Source organism: Dermatophagoides pteronyssinus, unplaced genomic scaffold (assembly GCF_027571235.1).
Source record: "Dermatophagoides pteronyssinus isolate colony J.1.1.1.1 unplaced genomic scaffold, Derpt_VIB-CSIC_2022.12 sq0017, whole genome shotgun sequence".
NCBI lineage: Eukaryota > Metazoa > Arthropoda > Arachnida > Sarcoptiformes > Pyroglyphidae > Dermatophagoides > Dermatophagoides pteronyssinus.
Genome location: NW_027461541.1, coordinates 793,024 through 813,272, shown reverse-complemented (window position 1 = coordinate 813,272; position 20,249 = coordinate 793,024). Strand labels below are relative to the sequence as shown.

General features: G+C 27.4%; 5 protein-coding genes across 6 annotated transcripts; 2 read left to right on the top strand and 3 right to left on the bottom strand.

The window, feature by feature from the left end:
• The first annotated feature begins 1,419 nt into the window (after positions 1 to 1,419).
• LOC113799755 (atrial natriuretic peptide receptor 1-like) lies at positions 1,420 to 6,487 on the top strand. Its single transcript, XM_075822492.1, has 10 exons — positions 1,420 to 1,869; positions 1,967 to 2,331; positions 2,408 to 2,574; positions 2,663 to 3,170; positions 3,243 to 3,342; positions 3,397 to 4,141; positions 4,231 to 4,459; positions 4,533 to 4,890; positions 4,966 to 5,591; positions 5,661 to 6,487. Exons 2-10 carry the CDS (start codon positions 1,995 to 1,997, stop codon positions 6,281 to 6,283), a joined length of 3,693 nt encoding a protein of 1,230 aa, XP_075678607.1. The 5' UTR covers positions 1,420 to 1,869; positions 1,967 to 1,994; the 3' UTR covers positions 6,284 to 6,487.
• Ubc7 (ubiquitin conjugating enzyme 7) lies at positions 6,461 to 7,334 on the bottom strand. The gene is made up of 2 exons (XM_027350460.2): positions 7,065 to 7,334; positions 6,461 to 6,999 (listed from the first exon to the last, which is right to left on the bottom strand). Exons 1-2 carry the CDS (start codon positions 7,189 to 7,191, stop codon positions 6,629 to 6,631), a joined length of 498 nt encoding a protein of 165 aa, XP_027206261.1. The 5' UTR covers positions 7,192 to 7,334; the 3' UTR covers positions 6,461 to 6,628.
• A 138-nt stretch (positions 7,335 to 7,472) lies between these two features.
• LOC113799765 (uncharacterized) lies at positions 7,473 to 9,242 on the bottom strand. Its single transcript, XM_027350458.2, has one exon. It carries the CDS (start codon positions 9,106 to 9,108, stop codon positions 7,558 to 7,560), a length of 1,551 nt encoding a protein of 516 aa, XP_027206259.2. The 5' UTR covers positions 9,109 to 9,242; the 3' UTR covers positions 7,473 to 7,557.
• Positions 9,243 to 9,315: 73 nt separating this feature from the next.
• Positions 9,316 to 10,475, top strand: LOC113799751 (uncharacterized). Of its 2 annotated transcripts, none has more exons than XM_075822494.1 (2): positions 9,316 to 9,855; positions 9,921 to 10,475. In XM_075822494.1, exons 1-2 carry the CDS (start codon positions 9,702 to 9,704, stop codon positions 10,358 to 10,360), a joined length of 594 nt encoding a protein of 197 aa, XP_075678609.1. In that variant the 5' UTR covers positions 9,316 to 9,701; the 3' UTR covers positions 10,361 to 10,475. The 2 variants fall into 2 exon arrangements, with proteins under 2 accessions (XP_075678609.1, XP_027206243.2); XM_027350442.2 differs by having other exon boundaries at positions 9,319 to 9,855; positions 9,939 to 10,475.
• Positions 10,380 to 20,019, bottom strand: LOC113799754 (serine/threonine-protein kinase B-raf-like). Its single transcript, XM_075822491.1, has 4 exons — positions 19,433 to 20,019; positions 12,777 to 14,339; positions 11,327 to 12,684; positions 10,380 to 11,258 (listed from the first exon to the last, which is right to left on the bottom strand). Exons 2-4 carry the CDS (start codon positions 14,309 to 14,311, stop codon positions 10,498 to 10,500), a joined length of 3,654 nt encoding a protein of 1,217 aa, XP_075678606.1. The 5' UTR covers positions 14,312 to 14,339; positions 19,433 to 20,019; the 3' UTR covers positions 10,380 to 10,497.
• Between the last annotated feature and the right edge of the window lie 230 nt (positions 20,020 to 20,249).

The window sequence follows — 20,249 nt, the reverse complement described above, 5'->3', positions numbered from 1 at the left end:
TTGTTGTTGCTGTTGTTTTTTGACTAAAACAACAACAAACAAACAAAAACATTATTTGAATGTGACAAGTCAAAGAAGAAAGAAAGCAAAGAATTATAATGACATCTTATAACCATATAAAACGATAATAACGATAATTTAAGTTTATTTGAAAAATTTTCCTTTTGGTTTTTTCCTTTTGGTTTTTTCTTTTGCATTTTCCTTGATCAAATCCAAATGAGAAAAAAGCTATGGGAGCGAGCAAGAGAGAGAATTATAATCGGATTTTGTAAAAAGAAATTTATCAGTTTCTGAAAATTTTTTTGTTTTTGTTTGAATGAACTTGGGCGAAACTCTGTTTTTTTTTCTGATCAGGTTTTTTTCATTATTGAGAATATTCTGTAGAATTTGGATGATGAAATCTGAAACTACAGCAGCAGCAGCAACATTATTTGATTCCGAAATTTTTTGAATTTTATTTTTGTTGTTGCCAATTTCAATTTGATCAATCCAATCAATCAATCTAATCAATCAATCAATCGATCGATCGATTTTTTTTCAATTAGGAATTTTATTTGGAAATTTTACACCCAAAATGTAAACAAACAACAAGAATTGAAAAAAACATGAAAAATGAAACAAATTGAACACTTTTTTAGATTTTCCAACAATTTTTTTCCAGAAAATTTTAAAATTTTTTCAAAAAAACAAAATCGATTAAAAATATCGATACAATCGATAGTAATGATGATGGTAAAAGAATTTTGACACATTCTTTAATCCACCATTATTATTGGAATGAAAAATGTTTTTTTTTGCGAACAAAGTTGGCAGAAGAAAATAAATAAATTCAGGGATTAAATCATCATCAATTGATAATCAATTGATGATTATTTAACACAAACAAAACACTAAGGGTGGATCAATTTTTGTAAAAAAAAAGATAATTATAATTAAATTAAGTTTTTGTTTTCATCATTTTTACTTTCTGGTTCATTTTGTTTTTGTTGATCTACAGCAAAAACAACCCAAAAAAATGAATTGAAATTGAAATGAAATAATCAATTTGTTTGTTTTGTTGATGGCAATGAAAAATGAAAATGAAAAACGTTAACCCCATTCACTACACGGTAATGTTTGTTGGGCAGAGTTTGTTTGTTTTCGTTTCGTTTTGTTTCCACCAATTGATATCAATCGATCGATCGATCGATCGATTGATCAAGATTCGATTCGAAATTCATTCGTAATCTAGTTGTTAATCTAATCGAATCGTTAAAAAAAAAATTTTTTTTCTAATGAAACCAAAATCAATATGTTTAAATATAATCTATTGGTTATAATAATAATTTTTTATAAAATTTTTACAATCATTTTAAAGATCGATAGTATTGATTTATTGATTAATAATAATCAATTAAATAATGAAGATGATGATGAAGGTGATGATCAAATTGATCAATTTCATCATTATCCAATCGATCAAACGAATCTAAATTGTCCAAATTTAACAACAAAATTAACACCATCAACACGTGAATGGATTAGAATTCATCAAAATGGTCATCATCATCATCATTATCATCATAATGATAATGATGATTATTCATCGAATATTATTCCAAAATCAAATTATTATAATGAAACAAATCCATTCCCGGTTAGAATTGTTGGTATATTTGTTGCCGATTCTGAATTACCATATACATTGGAATTGGCAAAACCATCCATTAATATTGCTATTGAAAAAGCTAAACGTTTATTTCCATCGATACGTTGGGAAAATGCTGTATTTCGTAATGGTTCTAATCGTTGTACATCAAATTTTGCCGGTGTTTTTGCTGCTGAAGAATTTTATTTAAGACGTGTTACTGTTTTCATTGGTCCATCATGGTATGTTTTTCTTTTTTTGGCATTTTGCCTTTTGATTTGATTGAAAAATCAATGTTATTTTTTTTCCAATTAATCAATCAATCAATCAATCCAACAGTGGATTAGCATTAGATCCAGTAGCACGAATGGCATCACATTGGCGTATACCTGTTATTAGTTCAGGTGGACCACATGTACAATTTTCAAATAAAGAAATATTCAGTACATTAACACGGTTATCATTTTCATTAACAAATCTTGGTTCATTTGTAACACAAATTTTTGAAAAATTTCAATGGAAACATATGGCTATTATTGTACAGGATAAAATATCATCACCATTAATACCATTAATTAAAAAAGCTATTATTGATATGTTTGATTCGAAAACTGATATTGAAATTGAAACACATGATATTAGTCGTTCATTGGCTAAAACTAATCTTAAAAATTTATTAATTGATTGTGCAAAAGAATCACGTGGTAATTTTTATTATAAATTCTTTTTATTTTACAAAATTTTTTAATTACAAAATCCTTTTTTCTATTCTATTCCAAGTAATATTAATATTAACAACCGGTGAAACATTACGACAAATATTATTAGCTGCATTTGATTCACAAATGGGTAATGGTGGTTATGTTTTTTTAACTGTTGAATTATTTAAACATGCAAATTCATTTGGTAATTTTGATTGGTTTGTTAATAATGATACACGTAATGATGTAAGTGATTTTCTGTTTGTTTGTTTTGTTTGTTTGCTTTTGGATTGTAAGTTTTTCATTAATGTTTTTAAAATCAAAATTTTATTAGGATGTAAAACATATGTATGAATCATTATTTATATTAACAGTACATGTACCAATGACTGAAATGTATCAAAAATTTGCTAATGATGTAATTGAAAAATCACGTAATGAATTTAATACATCATTTACAATGAAAGATGTTAATGTTATATTAGCCGGTTTTCATGATTCAGTTATTATGTATGGTGTTGCTGTTACTGAAACAATATCGAATGGTTTTGATCCAATTGATGGTAATGAAGTAACCAAACGTTTATGGAATCGTACATTTAGCGATTATTTAAGTGGTGATATTTTTATTAATGCTAATGGTGATAAAGAAACTGATTATACATTAGAAGATTTTGATCCAATAACATTCAAAATGAAATCAATAATAATTTATTCCGGTAGAGATGATAAAATTATTTGGTCAAATTTAACAGCAATACATTGGCCAAATAATCAAATACAAATATCTGATCCAAATATTTGTAATAATGATATTATTGATTTGAATTGTAATCAATCAAGTAAGCGATTTTTAGTTTGTTTCTATTGGATTCAATTCAATCAATATAAAAAATGAAAATTTCTTCGTTCAGATTCACAATTTCTAGGTAAAGCATGGCCAATATTGGATATTTTAGCCGGTATCGGTGTTGTTTCCATATTCTTATTTATGGCTATATTTTTTATTTATAGGTAAAACATTGATTGATTTAATTTGTAAAACTTTTTTGTAAAACCTTTTGTTAGACGTTTACGTTTAGAATCAGAATTAACTAGTTTATGGTGGAAAATACGTTGGAATGAAATAATTTTTATTCATAATCAAAGTGATCGATCATTGGATACATCAAAATCATTATTTTTTGTTTCACAGACTGAACAACAACAGCAACAACAACAAACGGAAATGTCAAAAAAATCTATAACAACAACAACAACAATACCGACAACAACAACAACAACAATATCGACAACAACAACAACAAAACCACATATAAGAATTAATGATTATTTTACATTACCAAATTATATTCAACAATTAAGTAATAATTCATCATCAAATCGTCAACGTACAATTTCAACAACAACAACAACAACAAAAAATAATATAAATCTTGATGTTAATAATAATCGTTCAACAATGGATAAAAAATCAACAACAACAACAACAACAACAAGATTATCGGTAAACAACAATCGACAATCAACAACAACAACAAATAATAATAACAACAATAATAATAATAATAAACAACAAATTGGTTTTGATCAATTTTTAACAACATTACCAAATAAAGGAATTTATAAAGGATCAAAATTATTTATAAAACATTTAAATATAAAACATTTATCAATTAATCGTGAAATATTAATTGAATTAAAACAGCTTAAAGATTTAGCACATGAAAATTTAATTAGATTTGTTGGTATTTGTGCTGAAGATCAACATATTTCAATATTAACTGAATATTGTGAAAAAGGAAATCTTCGGGTAAATATTTTTTTTCTCTTTATTTTTTGTTTTATATTTTATAATTTTTTATAATTTTTTTATAATCACTTATTATTATCAAAAAATAGGATCTATTAGATAATGAAGCAATACGTATTGATTGGCCATTTCGTTATTCATTAATAAATGATATTATTGAAGGAATATTATTTATACATGAATCATCATTAGGTTATCATGGTACATTAAAATCACCAAATTGTGTTATTGATTCACGTTTAGTTGTTAAATTAACTGATATTGGTTTACGTACATTACGTAATCTTTCTAAACAAAATTCTGGTTTACCAAATTATAGTATGTAAAAAATTGGTTACATTCAACCAAAAATATTTTTTAATTTTAAAAATTTTTCATTTTTCAAAAACAGAATCATTATTATGGACAGCACCGGAACATTTACGACAACGTCGTCCAGATTTACATGGTTCACCAAAAGGTGATGTTTATAGTTTTAGTATTGTTTTACAGGAAATCATAACACGTAGTGGTCCATTTGAAACGGTTAAAGTTGTTGGTGGTGATGGTAAATATTCGGTTGTTTCGTTGGATCCACAATTCATCATACAACAATTAAAATTGGGTGGCCAAACACCATATCGACCGAATGTTGATCAACGTGAATGTGCACCGGAATTGATTGAATTATTACAACAATGTTGGGATGAAAATCCACAAAATCGTCCAACATTTTCAACAATACGTACACAGATACGGAAATTATCCAAGTAAATCAAATTGAACTGATTGATTGATTGATTATTAATCAATATTTTTTCTTTCATTACAAATTCAATACACAGAGATTATATTGGTGGTAGTGGAAATAGTTTTCTTGAAAATTTATTATTACGTCTGGAACAATATGCAAATGATTTAGAAATACTTGTTGAACAAAAAACCTCTGCATTTTTTGAAGAAAAACGTAAATGTGAAGAATTATTATATGAATTATTACCGAAAACAGTTGCCGATCAATTGAAACAAGAAAATCAAGTAAAACCAGAATCATTTCAATGTGTAACGATATTTTTTTCGGATATTGTACAATTTACACAGATCGCAGCAGCAAGTACACCAATGGAAATTGTTGATTTTTTAAATGATTTATATACATTATTTGATTCAATTATATCAAATTATGATGTTTATAAAGTTGAAACAGTTGGTGATGCTTATATGGTTGTTAGTGGTCTACCAATACGTAATGGTAATGAACATGCAAGACAAATTGCCCGTATGTCATTAGAATTATTGGATCAGATAAAAAAATTTCGTATAAAACATTTACCCGAACAAGATGTACGTTTACGTATTGGTATACATTCGGGTCCATGTGCAGCCGGTGTTATTGGTTTAAAAATGCCACGTTATTGTCTATTTGGTGATACAGTCAATACTGCATCACGTATGGAATCACATGGTGAACGTAAGTTACTGAATTCTCTTGTTTCAAAAAAAAATTCTAACCAAAAGTTTTTCAACCAAAAAAATCCAGCAAACAAAATACATACAAGTGAATATAGTAAATTAATACTGGATCGTTTTGGTTCATTCAATCTAACATTACGTGGTGATATACATTTAAAAGGAAAAGGAATTGTTCGAACATATTGGTTAGATAATGAAAATAATCGTTTATTATTGGATCGTTTTAAATTTTTAAATCGTATTGAAACAACAACAACAACTGGATCAACAATTGGATTGATTCCATCAACATCTCAACAGCAATCATTTGTATCGGGTGCTGCTGCTGGAACATCTAATTATCATCCATATTATCAACCATCATCAACAACAACAATTATAAATGCAAATAATCCAAAAACAATCATGTTAAAAATGAAACAACAACGTAAATGTGAATCATTAGATTTTATTGATAAACAAGAATTTTCATCAAATAATGATGGTAATAATCAAACAATGATAATATCATCTAATACAGGTAGCGGTAATAATTTTGATCAACAACAACAACAACAACAAACGGAACAATTAAAATCATCATCATTAAATAATATACCGATAGGTGGTGTTATTGATGGTATTCCAACAACAACAACAACAGCAACAAAAACCATTGATTATATTCAATCATTGAATGCAAAAACTTGAAAATCAAGAATAACCAAGAACAAACAGAATCAGAATCCGATTCTGAAATAACCATAATTTTCATTTCAAATCATAATTCATTTGGACCAAAAATATATATTTCATGTTGTTTCATTCATTCAATTCCCCTTTTTCTCAATCAAACAAACATTAAACTAATGATAATTCCCTCACATATTTCAAACATTACAAGACATGCATTTAATTAATAATAACTAATTGAATTGATTGAAAAAGAAAATAATTCATGCAAAGAGTTATAATAATAAAAAATTTTATCACAAAAATTGTTGCTGGATGTTGATTGATTTAGAGCGATTTTCATTTCTTTTTTTGTTTGATTGTTTAAAAACCCAATGATTTACGTACAATTTCTTCAGCTTTTTCTAAAAATAATTTTCTATCTTCACGCCACATTTTTGCTGCATCAACATTTGCACCAGATTCATCATTTGGTTCGGCTAACATTGATACAACTGATAGCAGAACTTTTTCTACTGATTGTACTGGTGACCAACGTTCCGATATTGATTCATAACCTAATGGATCTTCACCAGGTGCATGTAATATTGATATACAAACACGACCATCCGGATAAACATTTGGATGAAACATTTCACATGTGAATTGCATTTTAGGTGGTGATAATGGATAATCAGTTGGAAATGTAATACGTGCTGAAAAAACACCATCTTCATAACATGTTGATTCAGGTCCTAATCATAATGATAATGATGGTAAAATTAAAAATATTTCAATTAACTAATCATTTTATATTTACCAGTTACATATGCTTCCCATTCGAAAAAATTATCTTCATTAACTGGACCAGCTAATATTCCTTCAGGTGGATTTAATGTTAATTGTTTATATTCGGTCATTAAACGACGTACAGCTGATAATGCCATTATTTTTGATTTATTGAAACAACAATGAACTAATGAATTTAAAAAACAAAAACGAAAACAAACTTCGACAATATGCAAAATTAAGAAAAAAATGAAATAAAATATCAATAAAAACAAATATAATCAAATGCAATTGAGCAATACACTGCAGTAAACAAAACTATTTACACAAAAATGGTTCATTTGGATTGAAACATAATTTTATTAGATTTTTTAAATATATTTGTAAATATCAAAAAGAAAAACAAAACAAAAAACAATGAAATTTAGAAATTTAATTAGGAAAATTAACGTTTTTGTTGTTATGAGATTATAAATTGCCTGAGATCAATAAGAATTGCTTGACTTTTATCATTTGTTTTTTTTTCATTCAAACAGATGATTATATTCATCATAATTAACACCAACACCAGAATCATCATTATCAGCATAATTACCACCATAGCAATTTAAATTCATCTGATTATGATTGTTGTTGTTGTTAATATCAATCGGATAATAATCATGATTTCGATGATCATGATGATAATACTGCTGATGCTGTTGATGATGATTAATATTCGCAATAGCCGAATATTGTTGATTAGTTACATTCAATGGATATTGCTGCTGCTGCGGTTGTTGTTGATTATTATCATCATCAAAATAAATTGGCCAATCAGTTGCCAAAAGACGATCAATTAAACTTTCATCTAATTGATAAAATTGATTTGTTTGTTGCGTTTGTTGTTGTTGATGCATTTCTGGTTGCTGTTGTTGTTGAAATTCTGGCTGAATTGATTCATCATCGATAATTGGTTTGATTGATTCGTTGGTTGTTGCTGTTGCAGCTGCCATTGTAATATTTTTATCATCATCATCATCTCCATCATCATTCATTGAATTGTTAATCATTTGAAGAATTTGTGAAAATTGTTCTGGAACTATTGGTAATGGTTCGGATGATTCAGTTGATGCGGCGACAGCAGTGGATGATTCAAATGATGATGATGATTGTGCTGGATTGGTAAATGAATTCAAATCCAAAATTATCGGTTTTTGATCATTTTCATCGGTTGTGGTATTACCATCATCACCATCATATTCATTAGTATTGGGAAAGTTTTCGACAACCGGTGATTGTTTTTTTTCAATTGTTTCATCGGGGTTAATTTTATCATCACCAGTATTATCATTACCACCATCATCAACATTGATTGGAAAGAAATTTTCCGAATTAATTGATTTTTGATCACTTTCCATCGATGATGATATTGATGATAATGGTAATGGTTTTTCAATCCAAGATTTATGTGTTGCACGTATATCACCATCATCAATAATAGTAATTGTACCATGACCAAATGGTCGATCCGATTGTTGTTGTTGTTGTTGTTTAATCGATTCATGATTATCTTGTTCCAATTGTTTTGATGATTCTTTGGCCAAAATAGGTGATCTTGATAATGGTGATGATAATGGTGGCGATTGCGACAATGATGATGATGATGGCAATGATGTTATTGAATTATTATCATGACGATTAATATTTCTACGTAATGTTATCATCATATTACCATCTGGATAAAATTTTTCAGTTGAAAATTTCAAAGCTTTTGTTACCGGTTTTAAAATTGTATTCATATATTGTTCATCAATACGAAATCTAGCTGTCCATTCGGTTAATGTTGGTAATATTATATTTGGTTTTGTATTACAATGACAATCATTTTTGATCGATGTTATTGATGTTGTTGTTGTTGATGATGATGATGTAGATGAGGTAGATGATGATAATAAATATGGATGATGTCGATTTTTTGATTGTTTCATAATTCTTGATGATTGTTGTTGTTGTTTCGATTGTTGTTGTTGTTCGGATGATGATGATTCGGATAAATTCATTTCCGATTTGTTGTTGTTGTTGTTGTTATCCATCAGGTTGTTGTTGAAAATTCCGAAAAATCAAAAATCAAAAAAATCAGAAAATCAGAAAAATCAAAAAACCTGGCTTCGCAAACAAACCAAACGAACACGAGTGTCACACACACACACAGGCAGAAAATTTTTTTTCCCAAAAAATTTCATCATCGATGACTGTTTTCTTTCGCACTTTTAGCACACACATCATACACGTGCTCACATTTCATCATTGCTGAGTTGACAGATTTTTGACGTTTAAAACCCCCCTTTTTAACGGTCATAATCAAAAAAAAGCTGAATTTTTTTTTCAAAATTCGCGCAATTTTCTTTCAACCTGTCCACCTTTTTTTTTGTTGTTGAATACCTGAAGCATCCATTTCGAGGAATAAGAAAAAAAGAGAAACTTGTTGTGTGTGTGTGTGGTGTGAATGTTCCGTTTGATGATTGCCAGCATTTAAAGTGAATGAATGAAAGAAAGAAAGATGTGGATAATGGTCATTGAGAAACTTGTTTCTTTCTTCGTATTCGTCTTCTTTTTTTACGTTGATTTTCCTACCTGATTATAGCAGCTCTAAAATACAGACTGCCATTGAAACAAACAAAAAAAGATGACGCAGCTTTACGTGGATGATGACCATTTATGTCTAAAAATTGTTTTCTCTCTTTGTGAAACATCTGCTCATTTTCATTTCGCTTTGTTTTGTTTGTTATTGGATTCTTGGATTCTTTTAAATCAACCGATCATGGCTCCGATTTATCAAGGTTTGTTATTTTTTTTTTTTTTTTTTGATTTATTCTTTGGAATTTTGTTTTGTTTTTTAATCAAGAATTTCTTTGTAAAATAGCTTTAGTTTTAATCCTAATGGCTTTAATAATCGAAATAAGTAATGGTGATTTAATGCGTAAATCAATTGTATTTGATTCAAAAACACCAAAAGTATTTTATTGTCCACAAGAAAAACCAATCGATATGAATAAAATGATTGTTAAAGCAATACCATTAGAACGTCTTTGTGAATATGAAGGACAGAAAAATATACCGAAAAATGCCCGTTCAGATTGTTATAATGATGTTGATGAATCGGAACATGCATGTGCTGAAAAACAACGTATCGAATTACGTATTAATCCACCGATTGATTCAATGGAAGAAACATCAACCATTATACCGACACCTGATGCACCTGAACATATTAAACAAAATCAACGTGAACAATTAATGAAAAAGAAAAAAAGTTCAACAAAATTTAATGGAAAAAAATTATAAAAAAAACAATAATCCATAATCAACACTAATAATATGGCAGCTACCTTTGTTTTTATTATTATTATTATAATTTTGGAAATTTTGGAAATTGAAATAAAGTTTTGAGTGAAAAAAAGTTTTTTTTTGTTTGTTTTTGACTAAATATTTTCAGTTACAAAATAGGTAAATGGTTGTTCGATTAATTTGGCCGTTGTTGTTGTTGATGCGGATTCAGATGATGCTGGAATGAATTCAATATCATTTGGCGATTGAAAAATTATTGATGATGATGATTCGGTTGCGATTTTGTTTGCGTCTACATTTGCGGCTGTACAATTTTTTGTTGTTATTATCGGTTTTGTTATAAAATTATTATTATTATTATTTGTAAAAATAATTAAATCTGGATCATCATCAATATTTGATGATGATAATAATGATTGATGATTATTATGATCATAAATTGATGGTTCTGAACGTGAACGATCAAATTTTGGTAATAATTGTAATATATTTTCAATACGTGATAATATTTGTCTAAATAATGGTCGTTTTATAAAATCAAATTGTATACAATCTTTTAATAATTGTACAAAACGTTTTGGAATATTATCACGTAATAATGATAAATCTGGTTTTAGATAACCACGTCCAACCATAAATAATATTTGATCTTTATTATTAACATGACGATATGGTAATGTACCGGTTGTTAATTCATATAATACAATACCGAATGAATAAACATCACTTTGAAATGAATATGGATTTGGTTCAATCATACGAATAATTTCTGGTGACATCCATAATATTGAACCAGTTGGTTGTTGAAATTTTTTCGAACCTTTCCAACGTGATTTGACTGTTGCTAGGCCAAAATCACCAATTTTTACAGTAAAATCATTATGTAGAAAAATATCTATGGCAAAAAAAAACAAAAGATGTTTAGAAACCAAAAAAAAAGAAAGAGAAAAAAAAATACTCAACTATTTGATTTAAGATCACGATGTATAATATGTTTAGCATGTAAATAATCCATTCCTTGTGCTGTTTGTCTAGCAATATCAATTAATTGAATAATTTCAAAATTTGTTTCAAAAACATGTAAATGTTTATATAATGATGAACCTTCACACCATTGTGTAACAATTGTTAAATGTGGTTTTGATACACAACCCATAAATAATATTATATTAACATGACGTGTTTTTCTTAAAACAGTTAATTCATTTTTAAATTCTTGTAATTGTGTTTCAGTTGGTTCGATTACTTTTAATTTTTTTAATGCAACTGGTCCATGCCAATGTCCACGATAAACAGTACCATATGAACCGGAACCAATACGTGGACCAACTAATATTTCATCTTGTGGTATTTCCCAATCTTCAATCGATTCACGATATGATACAGATGTATTTTGGATTTTATTATTAATTTTTATTGATTCATCGGCTGATCTTGCACGTGGTCTACCGCTACCACCATTATTATTATTATTATTATTATTTAATGACATTGTTGTTTTTGTCGATGTTGTTGTTGTTGTTGTTGATGATGATGATGATGATGATAATGATGGATCAATAAGTTTATTTAATTTATTTGGTGATGTTGGTGATGTTGTTGCTGAATGTATTATCGTTTTGTTTGTTGTTGTTGGACGTTTTAAACGTAATTTTGTATTATCATTATTCTGATTATCGATTATCGTTTTAGTATGTTCATTATTATTATCGGTAATAATTGTTGTTGAATTAAAACAAACATTCGGTGCTGATGTTGAACGTTCACGTGAATGTTGTTGTTGCTGTTGTGATGATTGTAAATCTGGTCGTAAAAAATTTGTTGATAATTGATTATTATCATCATTATCATTATTAATTGTTTCATTTTGATTTTTATTTGTAATTTTGATTTTCAATTGTTGTTTTGATAATTTTATTGATGAATTTTGTTGTTTTTGTTGTTGTTGATAATGATGATTATTAATCGATGCTGAACGATAAAAACCACAACGATTAATACAACCAGTTTGTGGATTATTTAACATATTATTAGCATTCATTGCTAATAAATGACGATAATAATTATCAATACGTAATGGTTGACATAAACTTGGTACTTGTAATGCACATCTTGTATGAAAACGTATACCACATGTTTGACAACGAAAACCATGAAATAAAATACGATTACAACATTCACAAAATTCTAATGTAAAAAATGTTTTACGTATATAATTATGTGATATACGTGTTTGTATTGGAAATGGTTCATTTGTTTTTACACGTATTTCAGCACCTGGATTTAATAATGATACATCACTATCCCAATCGATTGGTTCACTTTAAAGAGAAAATAAAAGATAAGAATATAACATAGGAACAGGTTAAAATAGTTGAAAAAATATCAATTAATTAATTCATTGACAACTTACTTTGTATCACAAATATAAACAGTACACATATCGGATGTTAATTTACGACGATCCATTGATTTTTCCAATACATCACGTATTGTTTGTCCAGATTGTATTGGTACAATTGTACGTTGATCATCAGGTAAATGTGCACGAATTATTTTACCTTGAAATCCATAATCAATTATTAATGAATTTATTGAATCTTTACGTCGTTCATCATCATTATTATTATTATTATTATTATGATCATTAAGATTACAATTTAATAAATTATCAGTATCATTATTATTATCAGTTTGTTCAATTGTAATTGATGATTCGATAATATTTTCAATATTATTTTGTTCAATTTGATCTTGATTGTTATCATTTTTGTTCGGACTTGTTGCTGTTGTTGTTGATCGAGATTTTGAATGAAATTTACTAAAATAATTACGATTTTTACTTAATTTTCTTTGATCTTTATTATCATTATCATCATTATCATTGATTTTATTATTATCATTATTTTTCTTTGATGATTTTTGCTGTTGATTTTCACGTTTTTTACGATTACTTATTGTTGATGATCGTCTACGTCGATTATTATTATTATTATTATTATTAGTTTGTTTTGATTGACTATTTTTATCATTATCATTGATAGTATTGGTGGTCATCTGTGATATATGATTATTATTATTAGCTAATTGACAACCATTTTTAAGATATGATAAAAATTGACTACTTTTTGCATCAGCAAATGATGCAACTGTTAATAAACTATTTGTTAATATTGTTAAATTTGAGACCGATATTGAATGACGTTTTTTTGTTGTTCCTGTTGCTGTTGTTGTTGTTGATTCTGATTCTGTTGTTGTTGTTGTTGTTGTTGATCGTCTTTGTTGTTGTTTAGTTGTTGTTGTTTTATCATCTTTATTATTACTATTATTATTGATCATTAATAAATTTTTATTATTTAATGATTGTTTTTCATTAAAACTAATATATGGTTCAGCACTAGTACGACGTATTAATGTTTTAGATTCCATTTGAATTTGATTTGAATTTTGTTGTTGTTGTTGTTGTTGATCAATATTCATACAATTAATTGATAATGATTTTGTTTGATTTATTTCACAATAACTACTACCACCACTAATATCATTACTACCACTAACATCACCACTAATATCATCATCATTTGATGATATTTCTAATGGATAAAATTCATATTCATCGGATGGTGTTAATGGTTCACTTGGACAATTTGGAATACCACCAACACTTGTATTTGTTGTTGTTGTTGTTGTTGTTGTTGCGGCTGATTCATCATCAATACTTCGATTATAATAACAATTTAGTTGTTGTTGTTGTTGTTGTTGATTTATTGTTGTTATTGTTGATGATGTTGATGCTGATGTTGTTGTTGATGATATTTGATGATCATCATGATGATCCATTATTGCCTCTGGCTTTAACTGTTGTTGTTGTTGTTGTTGTTGTTGTTCATCATTGATAAAAACAATAATTGTTTGTTGTTGTGTAGGTGGTGATTTTTCGTTTGCCATTTTTATTTTATTTTATTACATTTAAATGCTAATCATATGGTAGAATTTGAAATCAAATAGAATTGAAAAAATTATTATGCAATTTGAAGATAGAAATGTTTGTTTGCTGTAATTCAATTCAATAACCAGACAAAAGATCAATCACAACATTTTTCTTTTCTCTTCTTCAACAAAAAAAATGACATTTCAAAACCTTCACCAAAATAAAAATAAATCGGATTAAAAAAACGGTGAAAAAATTTATTTTCTTCACACTTTTTTCTTTGTTCGTCTGGTTGTTGTTGTTAGAAGAAAAAAAATATTATATCCGATCGATAACAACAACAACAACAATAAACTACAACAACAAAACTACAAAAAAAAACCAAACCGTTAATGATCATAATATATAATGAATAAATAAATAATGATGATTATAATGATAATGATAATAATTTTTTAGTAAAAACAACAACAACAACAACAACAATAAACTACAACAACAAAACTACAAAAAAAAACCAAACCGTTAATGATCATAATATATAATGAATAAATAAATAATGATGATTATAATGATAATGATAATAATTTTTTAGTAAAAACAACAACAACAACAACAACAAAAAAATTGTCTCATCCAATTTTTCAATTTATTTTTGTTGTTGTTGTTGTTGTTTCTATTTATTATTATTATTATTATTATTTCAACTTTTATTTATTTATAATTTATTTTTAACTTGATTATAATGATCATCTTCATCAACAAACAAACCAACCAACCAACCAACAACAATAACAATAACAGCAACAACAACAACAGAGATGGTAACTGAATTTTTATTTTTGATGAAAATATTTTACGTAAACATTCAACATCAACATCACTTCAAATTCTCTTTAACATCAACTGACTTGACTGATTCTGTATAGTGAGAGTGATCTGGTCTTTTTTTTTCTCTCATTTTGTTTCTGTTTTCTGTTTGGAACTTATTGGAAAATTGTTTGTTTGGTTTGGTTTGGTTTGGTTTGTTTTGTGCAAACAGAATTCTCATGAGAGGGAGAGAGAGGGAGAAATCGAAGAGATGAAAAGAGAAAAACTAAATTTGGATAACCAGAAAAACGAAATTTTTTGATGCACAAAAATAGATTTGGACCCCAGAAAAAATAACCCGAATTTTTTCCTTTTAAAACATTTTTTTTGAACAATAAAAATTAATTCATTTTCCACACACACACCAAAACAGGAAAAAGAATCCAAATCAATCAATCGATTTAGGAAAAATTTTTCTGTTTAATGTAATTTCTTCGCTGAAAATGAAATTAGGACATCTTTTCTTTTTGCTTTTGTCCCACCCCCGCCGTTTAAGCAGAGATAAAACAAAAACCAAACCAAAAATGAATGAATGATGTCATCATTGAATCTATTACTTAATCTCCCCCACCATTATCACCAATTTCTTTCTTTATATTCACATAATTGATGTTGTCCTGCCTGTATGTTGACCAAAATTTTTTCCATCTTTCCTACTTACATCACCAATCATTTCACCATAGAGAATGAAGAAAAAAGAAAAAAAAACAGGAATTTTTTCTAGGCGACCCAGAAAAAAAAAGATGATGATGATGATGATAAAGAATATTCTTTTTATTTATGGCCAACAACGACAATAAAAAAATGTAAAAATTTTGCACTGTCGACCTAATATAAAAATATAGTTCTTATCTTTTGGTTTTTTTATTTTCGGTTTTTTTTCAATCTATCCATCCATCTATCTATTTTCGAAGACCATTTTTGTAATAATATTAATGTTCATTACAATTAGAATTGACAGAAAACGAGTGAAAGAGAGAGAGAATTACTGATGACGACATTGCAAGAAAATAAGACAAAATTTCATCATCATAATATCAATTGTTATTCAAAGTTATTCTTTTCATTCATTCTTTCGTCGAATAATCAATCTTTGCAAAAAAAAGGGGTCGAACAAACACAGAAAAAAAATTTCGAAATTTTTTCTTGTTTTTTTCAATTTTCTTTTCTTTCGATGGCAAAATGATGATGACTTTTTTTTATTCTCGGGCACCAAACACATTGACAGCATAACCAACCAACCAAACGCAAAACGAAAGAATAATGGACCCCAAGAATAATGTTTCAACATTTTTTTTTCATTCATTTCTTCGGTTCGGTCTAAGAAAATTTTTCTTTTTTTGTTGTTGTTGTTTGTTGTTTGAACATTTTCACTATCATCATCAATTTTCTTCTTTTTTTTAAGCTTTCAATTTTTTCGATTTTTTTTTTTTTTGAGTTTTCAAGATTCATATCGCATATCGAACCGAAGAAGAAAAAAAAAGTTACCAGTGAAAACAAAAAAATGGATGCAGAAAGTTTTTTTTTTTTTTGAAGAAAAAAAAATTGGAACAAAGTTTTGCTGTTGTTGTTGTTGTTGTTCAACATCATTTTTCAGCTTTTTTTGTCACTACTAATTTCATTGATTTTGTAGTTTCGTTGTGTGTCCCATAATTATTAATATTTTTTTTTCATCAAAAATATAGCCCAGCCAGAAGAGAAATAAAAAATGAACCAGAAACAAACTTGGATTTTCATAAATCATTGATTTCCAACGAACTAGCGAGAACGAAAAACTAAACAAACAGAAACAGAAAAACACCAACAGATTTTTGTTTTGTTTTGTTTTCAATCAACTAAATTGCCTAAAAAGAACACCACAAAGTTTGTTTTTGGTGGTGATGGTGTTTTTTTACCAGAATTACATGTTTAACATGACATTGTTGTTGAGTGAGAAAGGTCGAAATAGCCCGAAAAAAAACGAGACAAAAATCATCATAATCATCATCATCATCATCGCCATAATTAATAATTTAATGAAAAACTGAGAAAAAATTAATTGGATGGAAACCAACAAAAACCAAATCTAAACCGGTAACAAAATAAACAGTAAGCAAAAGAAAAAAAAATATGAAAATATTCCCTAACCACACCTGAACATAATGACATGATATTGAATCCCAGAAAAAAAACAAAATCCCGGTAATTACCAGGAAAGTAAAAAAAAAAAATTGAAATATCGGTCACTGTTGTCGGTTGATTACGATGATGATTAATATTCGCAGGCGAGAAAAAAAAATTCTGTGTTTTCATCAGAATTATTCTGGAAATCTGAATCGAGAGCAAAATTTATGAAAATTTTCTCTAAAAAAAACAGACAAAAACAAAAATTTTCAACTTTCGTTCGGTTCGATTTTCATCCATCCATCAATCAATCAATCAAACGAACGAACGGAAGAAAAAAAAATTCTGTTAATTTTTTTGGTTACAAATTAAATTTAGAATCAAATTTAGTTAGTTTTTTTTTGTTTGGAAATACCATACACAAACAAACTACAAAATCGACAATGATAATGATTTTCCGTTTCTCTCTCTCTCCCTCTTTATCTCTCTTTGGTTCCAAATAATAAATATTCTAGTTTGGATAATTAAATTTCTCTGTAAAAACCAATTTCTGTTTTGTTTTATGACAACAACAACAACAAGTAATAACAATAACAATAAAAACAAAACACTGACAAAACAACAACCACAGAGTGAAAATATCGAACCAAAAAAATCCGGTGAATCGATAAATGAAAATGAATTTCTTGTTGTTGTTGTTCTTCAAAGGATTTTTTTTTCTTCTATTTTCAAAAAACTTTTTTTTCGGATTCTGTTTTTTTCTTCCACCAACAATAAAACAGAAAAAATTCAATTTTAATGAAATTTTTTTTTACTACCACCACCACCACTGCAAACAAAATTAATCATTTTTTTTACTGTTTTGTTTTAAAATTTTCAAGTGCAAATGTGTGTGTGTGTGTGTGGGAGAGAGAGAAAGATAAAACCCAAAAAAAAACAAATTACAAAAACAAATCAATTGAAATAATCATCATTATTGGTAGATCCAATTAAATGATTTTTTTTCAGTCGAGAATATTCATGTGTGGGTGTTGTTGTTTGATGAGCCCAAACAAATCAAAAGCAAATGATCAACGAATGAATTTTTGTTTTTGTTTTCAAACTTGAAAAAAATGAAAATATTCTATTTACAGAATTTCGTTTTTTTCATTCAAGTGAAGAAGTATGCGACAGAATTCATAGATTCAAATTGCAAATTCTGTGTGCAAAAAACAGAGAGAGAAAGACAGAGAAAGATTGTTGAAAATTGTTGCTCTCAATCATTGTAGAGACATTGTCAGAATTTTAAAAAGTTGCATTGTCAACAACAACAACAGAATGTTGTTGTTGTTGTCGTCGTTGATGATGCCAATGAAATTATCGTCATTATTCGACGTCATTTCATTTCATTTTTTTTTGTTTTGTTTGTTTGTATTGACTTACACCAACCATCCAAACAACAAAAAAAAACGGGTTAAAAAAACAAGCAACAAAAAAAAACGAAACGAAAACCTAGAAATATAAACACATACAGTGTTTGTTTGATTAATTTTTCTTCTTTTTCTTTTTTTATTCATTTCATGTTTCAAATGATTTTTGTTGTTGTTGTTGTTGAATATTCTTTGTAAACATTATCAATCATTTGCAAATGATGTCATCATTATATATAAAAAAAATAACATTAATGATTTTCAATTGACGTTTGACAAGAATCTCTCTCTCTCTCAACTTGAAAGATAATTAGAATTTCAGAATAAAATCATCAAGATGATGATGATGATGATCATAAAATGAAATTGAAAGAAGAAGAAGAAGAAAAGTTGTTGAACGGAAAGATCTGTCGATTTTTGTTCGTTCGTTCGTTCGTGTATGTTTACAATCAATCAATTTGTTTGATTTTTTCTTCTTTTTTTTCTTCCGTTTAGATCAAGATATTAATATTGGTGAAATGATTTAAACCAGAATAATAATGATAATAATAATAAAAAAACGGACAAGCAAATAAAATCAAACAAGCAAACAAAACCCCCACTGAATCATTTCTAATTTTGAATTTTTCTTTTTTTTTCTATTTTTGATAAAATGCAAATGTCAAAAAGAAAATGAAAATGTTTCAAAAAAAATTTAATTTTAAATTCAAATTTCATTGAATAAAAAACAAACAAACAAATAAAAGGAATTCTTACTTGCAGTTCTTTAAAATTTTGATTTTTCTTTAAAATTTTGATTTTTCAAATGAAAATCATTAAAAACATTGGAGAAAAATTGTCACAAATAATAATGATTTATTGAATATAATGATTTTCTGTTTCTGGTTTTCAGTTTCTGAATGTTTTTTTTTCAAAATTTTTCGTGATGAATGAACATTTCTGGATCAAAAAAAAAAACAAAATGATTATGATCACGATTATCGATGATGATGATGATGTCGATTGATGTCGATGATGATGATGATGATGATGAAAAATACAAATCGATCGAATCGATCTTGAGAAACTTGAAGAAGAAAATTTCGATTCGTTGTTTTTTTTCTGGTAAAATTTTTTGTTCAAATCTCGATCGAATCTCGATTGATCGAGAATATTGAATTGTACAATTTTTTTTGTTTGTTTGAAAAACAACAACAAAAAAAACTTTTCACAAATCACTTAACTGAATGAATGAATGAATGAATGAATACCAGAATTCAAACTGAAAAACCAGAAAGAAAACCGAAAAATCAGAAAACTTGAAATAAGTGTTTTTTTTTCACATAAAATGGAAATTCCATTCGACGACCAAAAAAAACTAAAATGTTCGAATTCGAATCATCATCATTATATGTGAAAAAAAATAGTTTCTTTTCAGACATGCGTAGTTTTGGTCATTTATGGATTCTTGATTCTATTCGAAATTCGGTACATGCGCATACAGATTCTATATGATGACGGTGATTAGAAGACGAAATTCTTTATTCTTTATCAATGTTTTTTCTTCTTCTTGGTGTACAGAGAATTAAAAAAA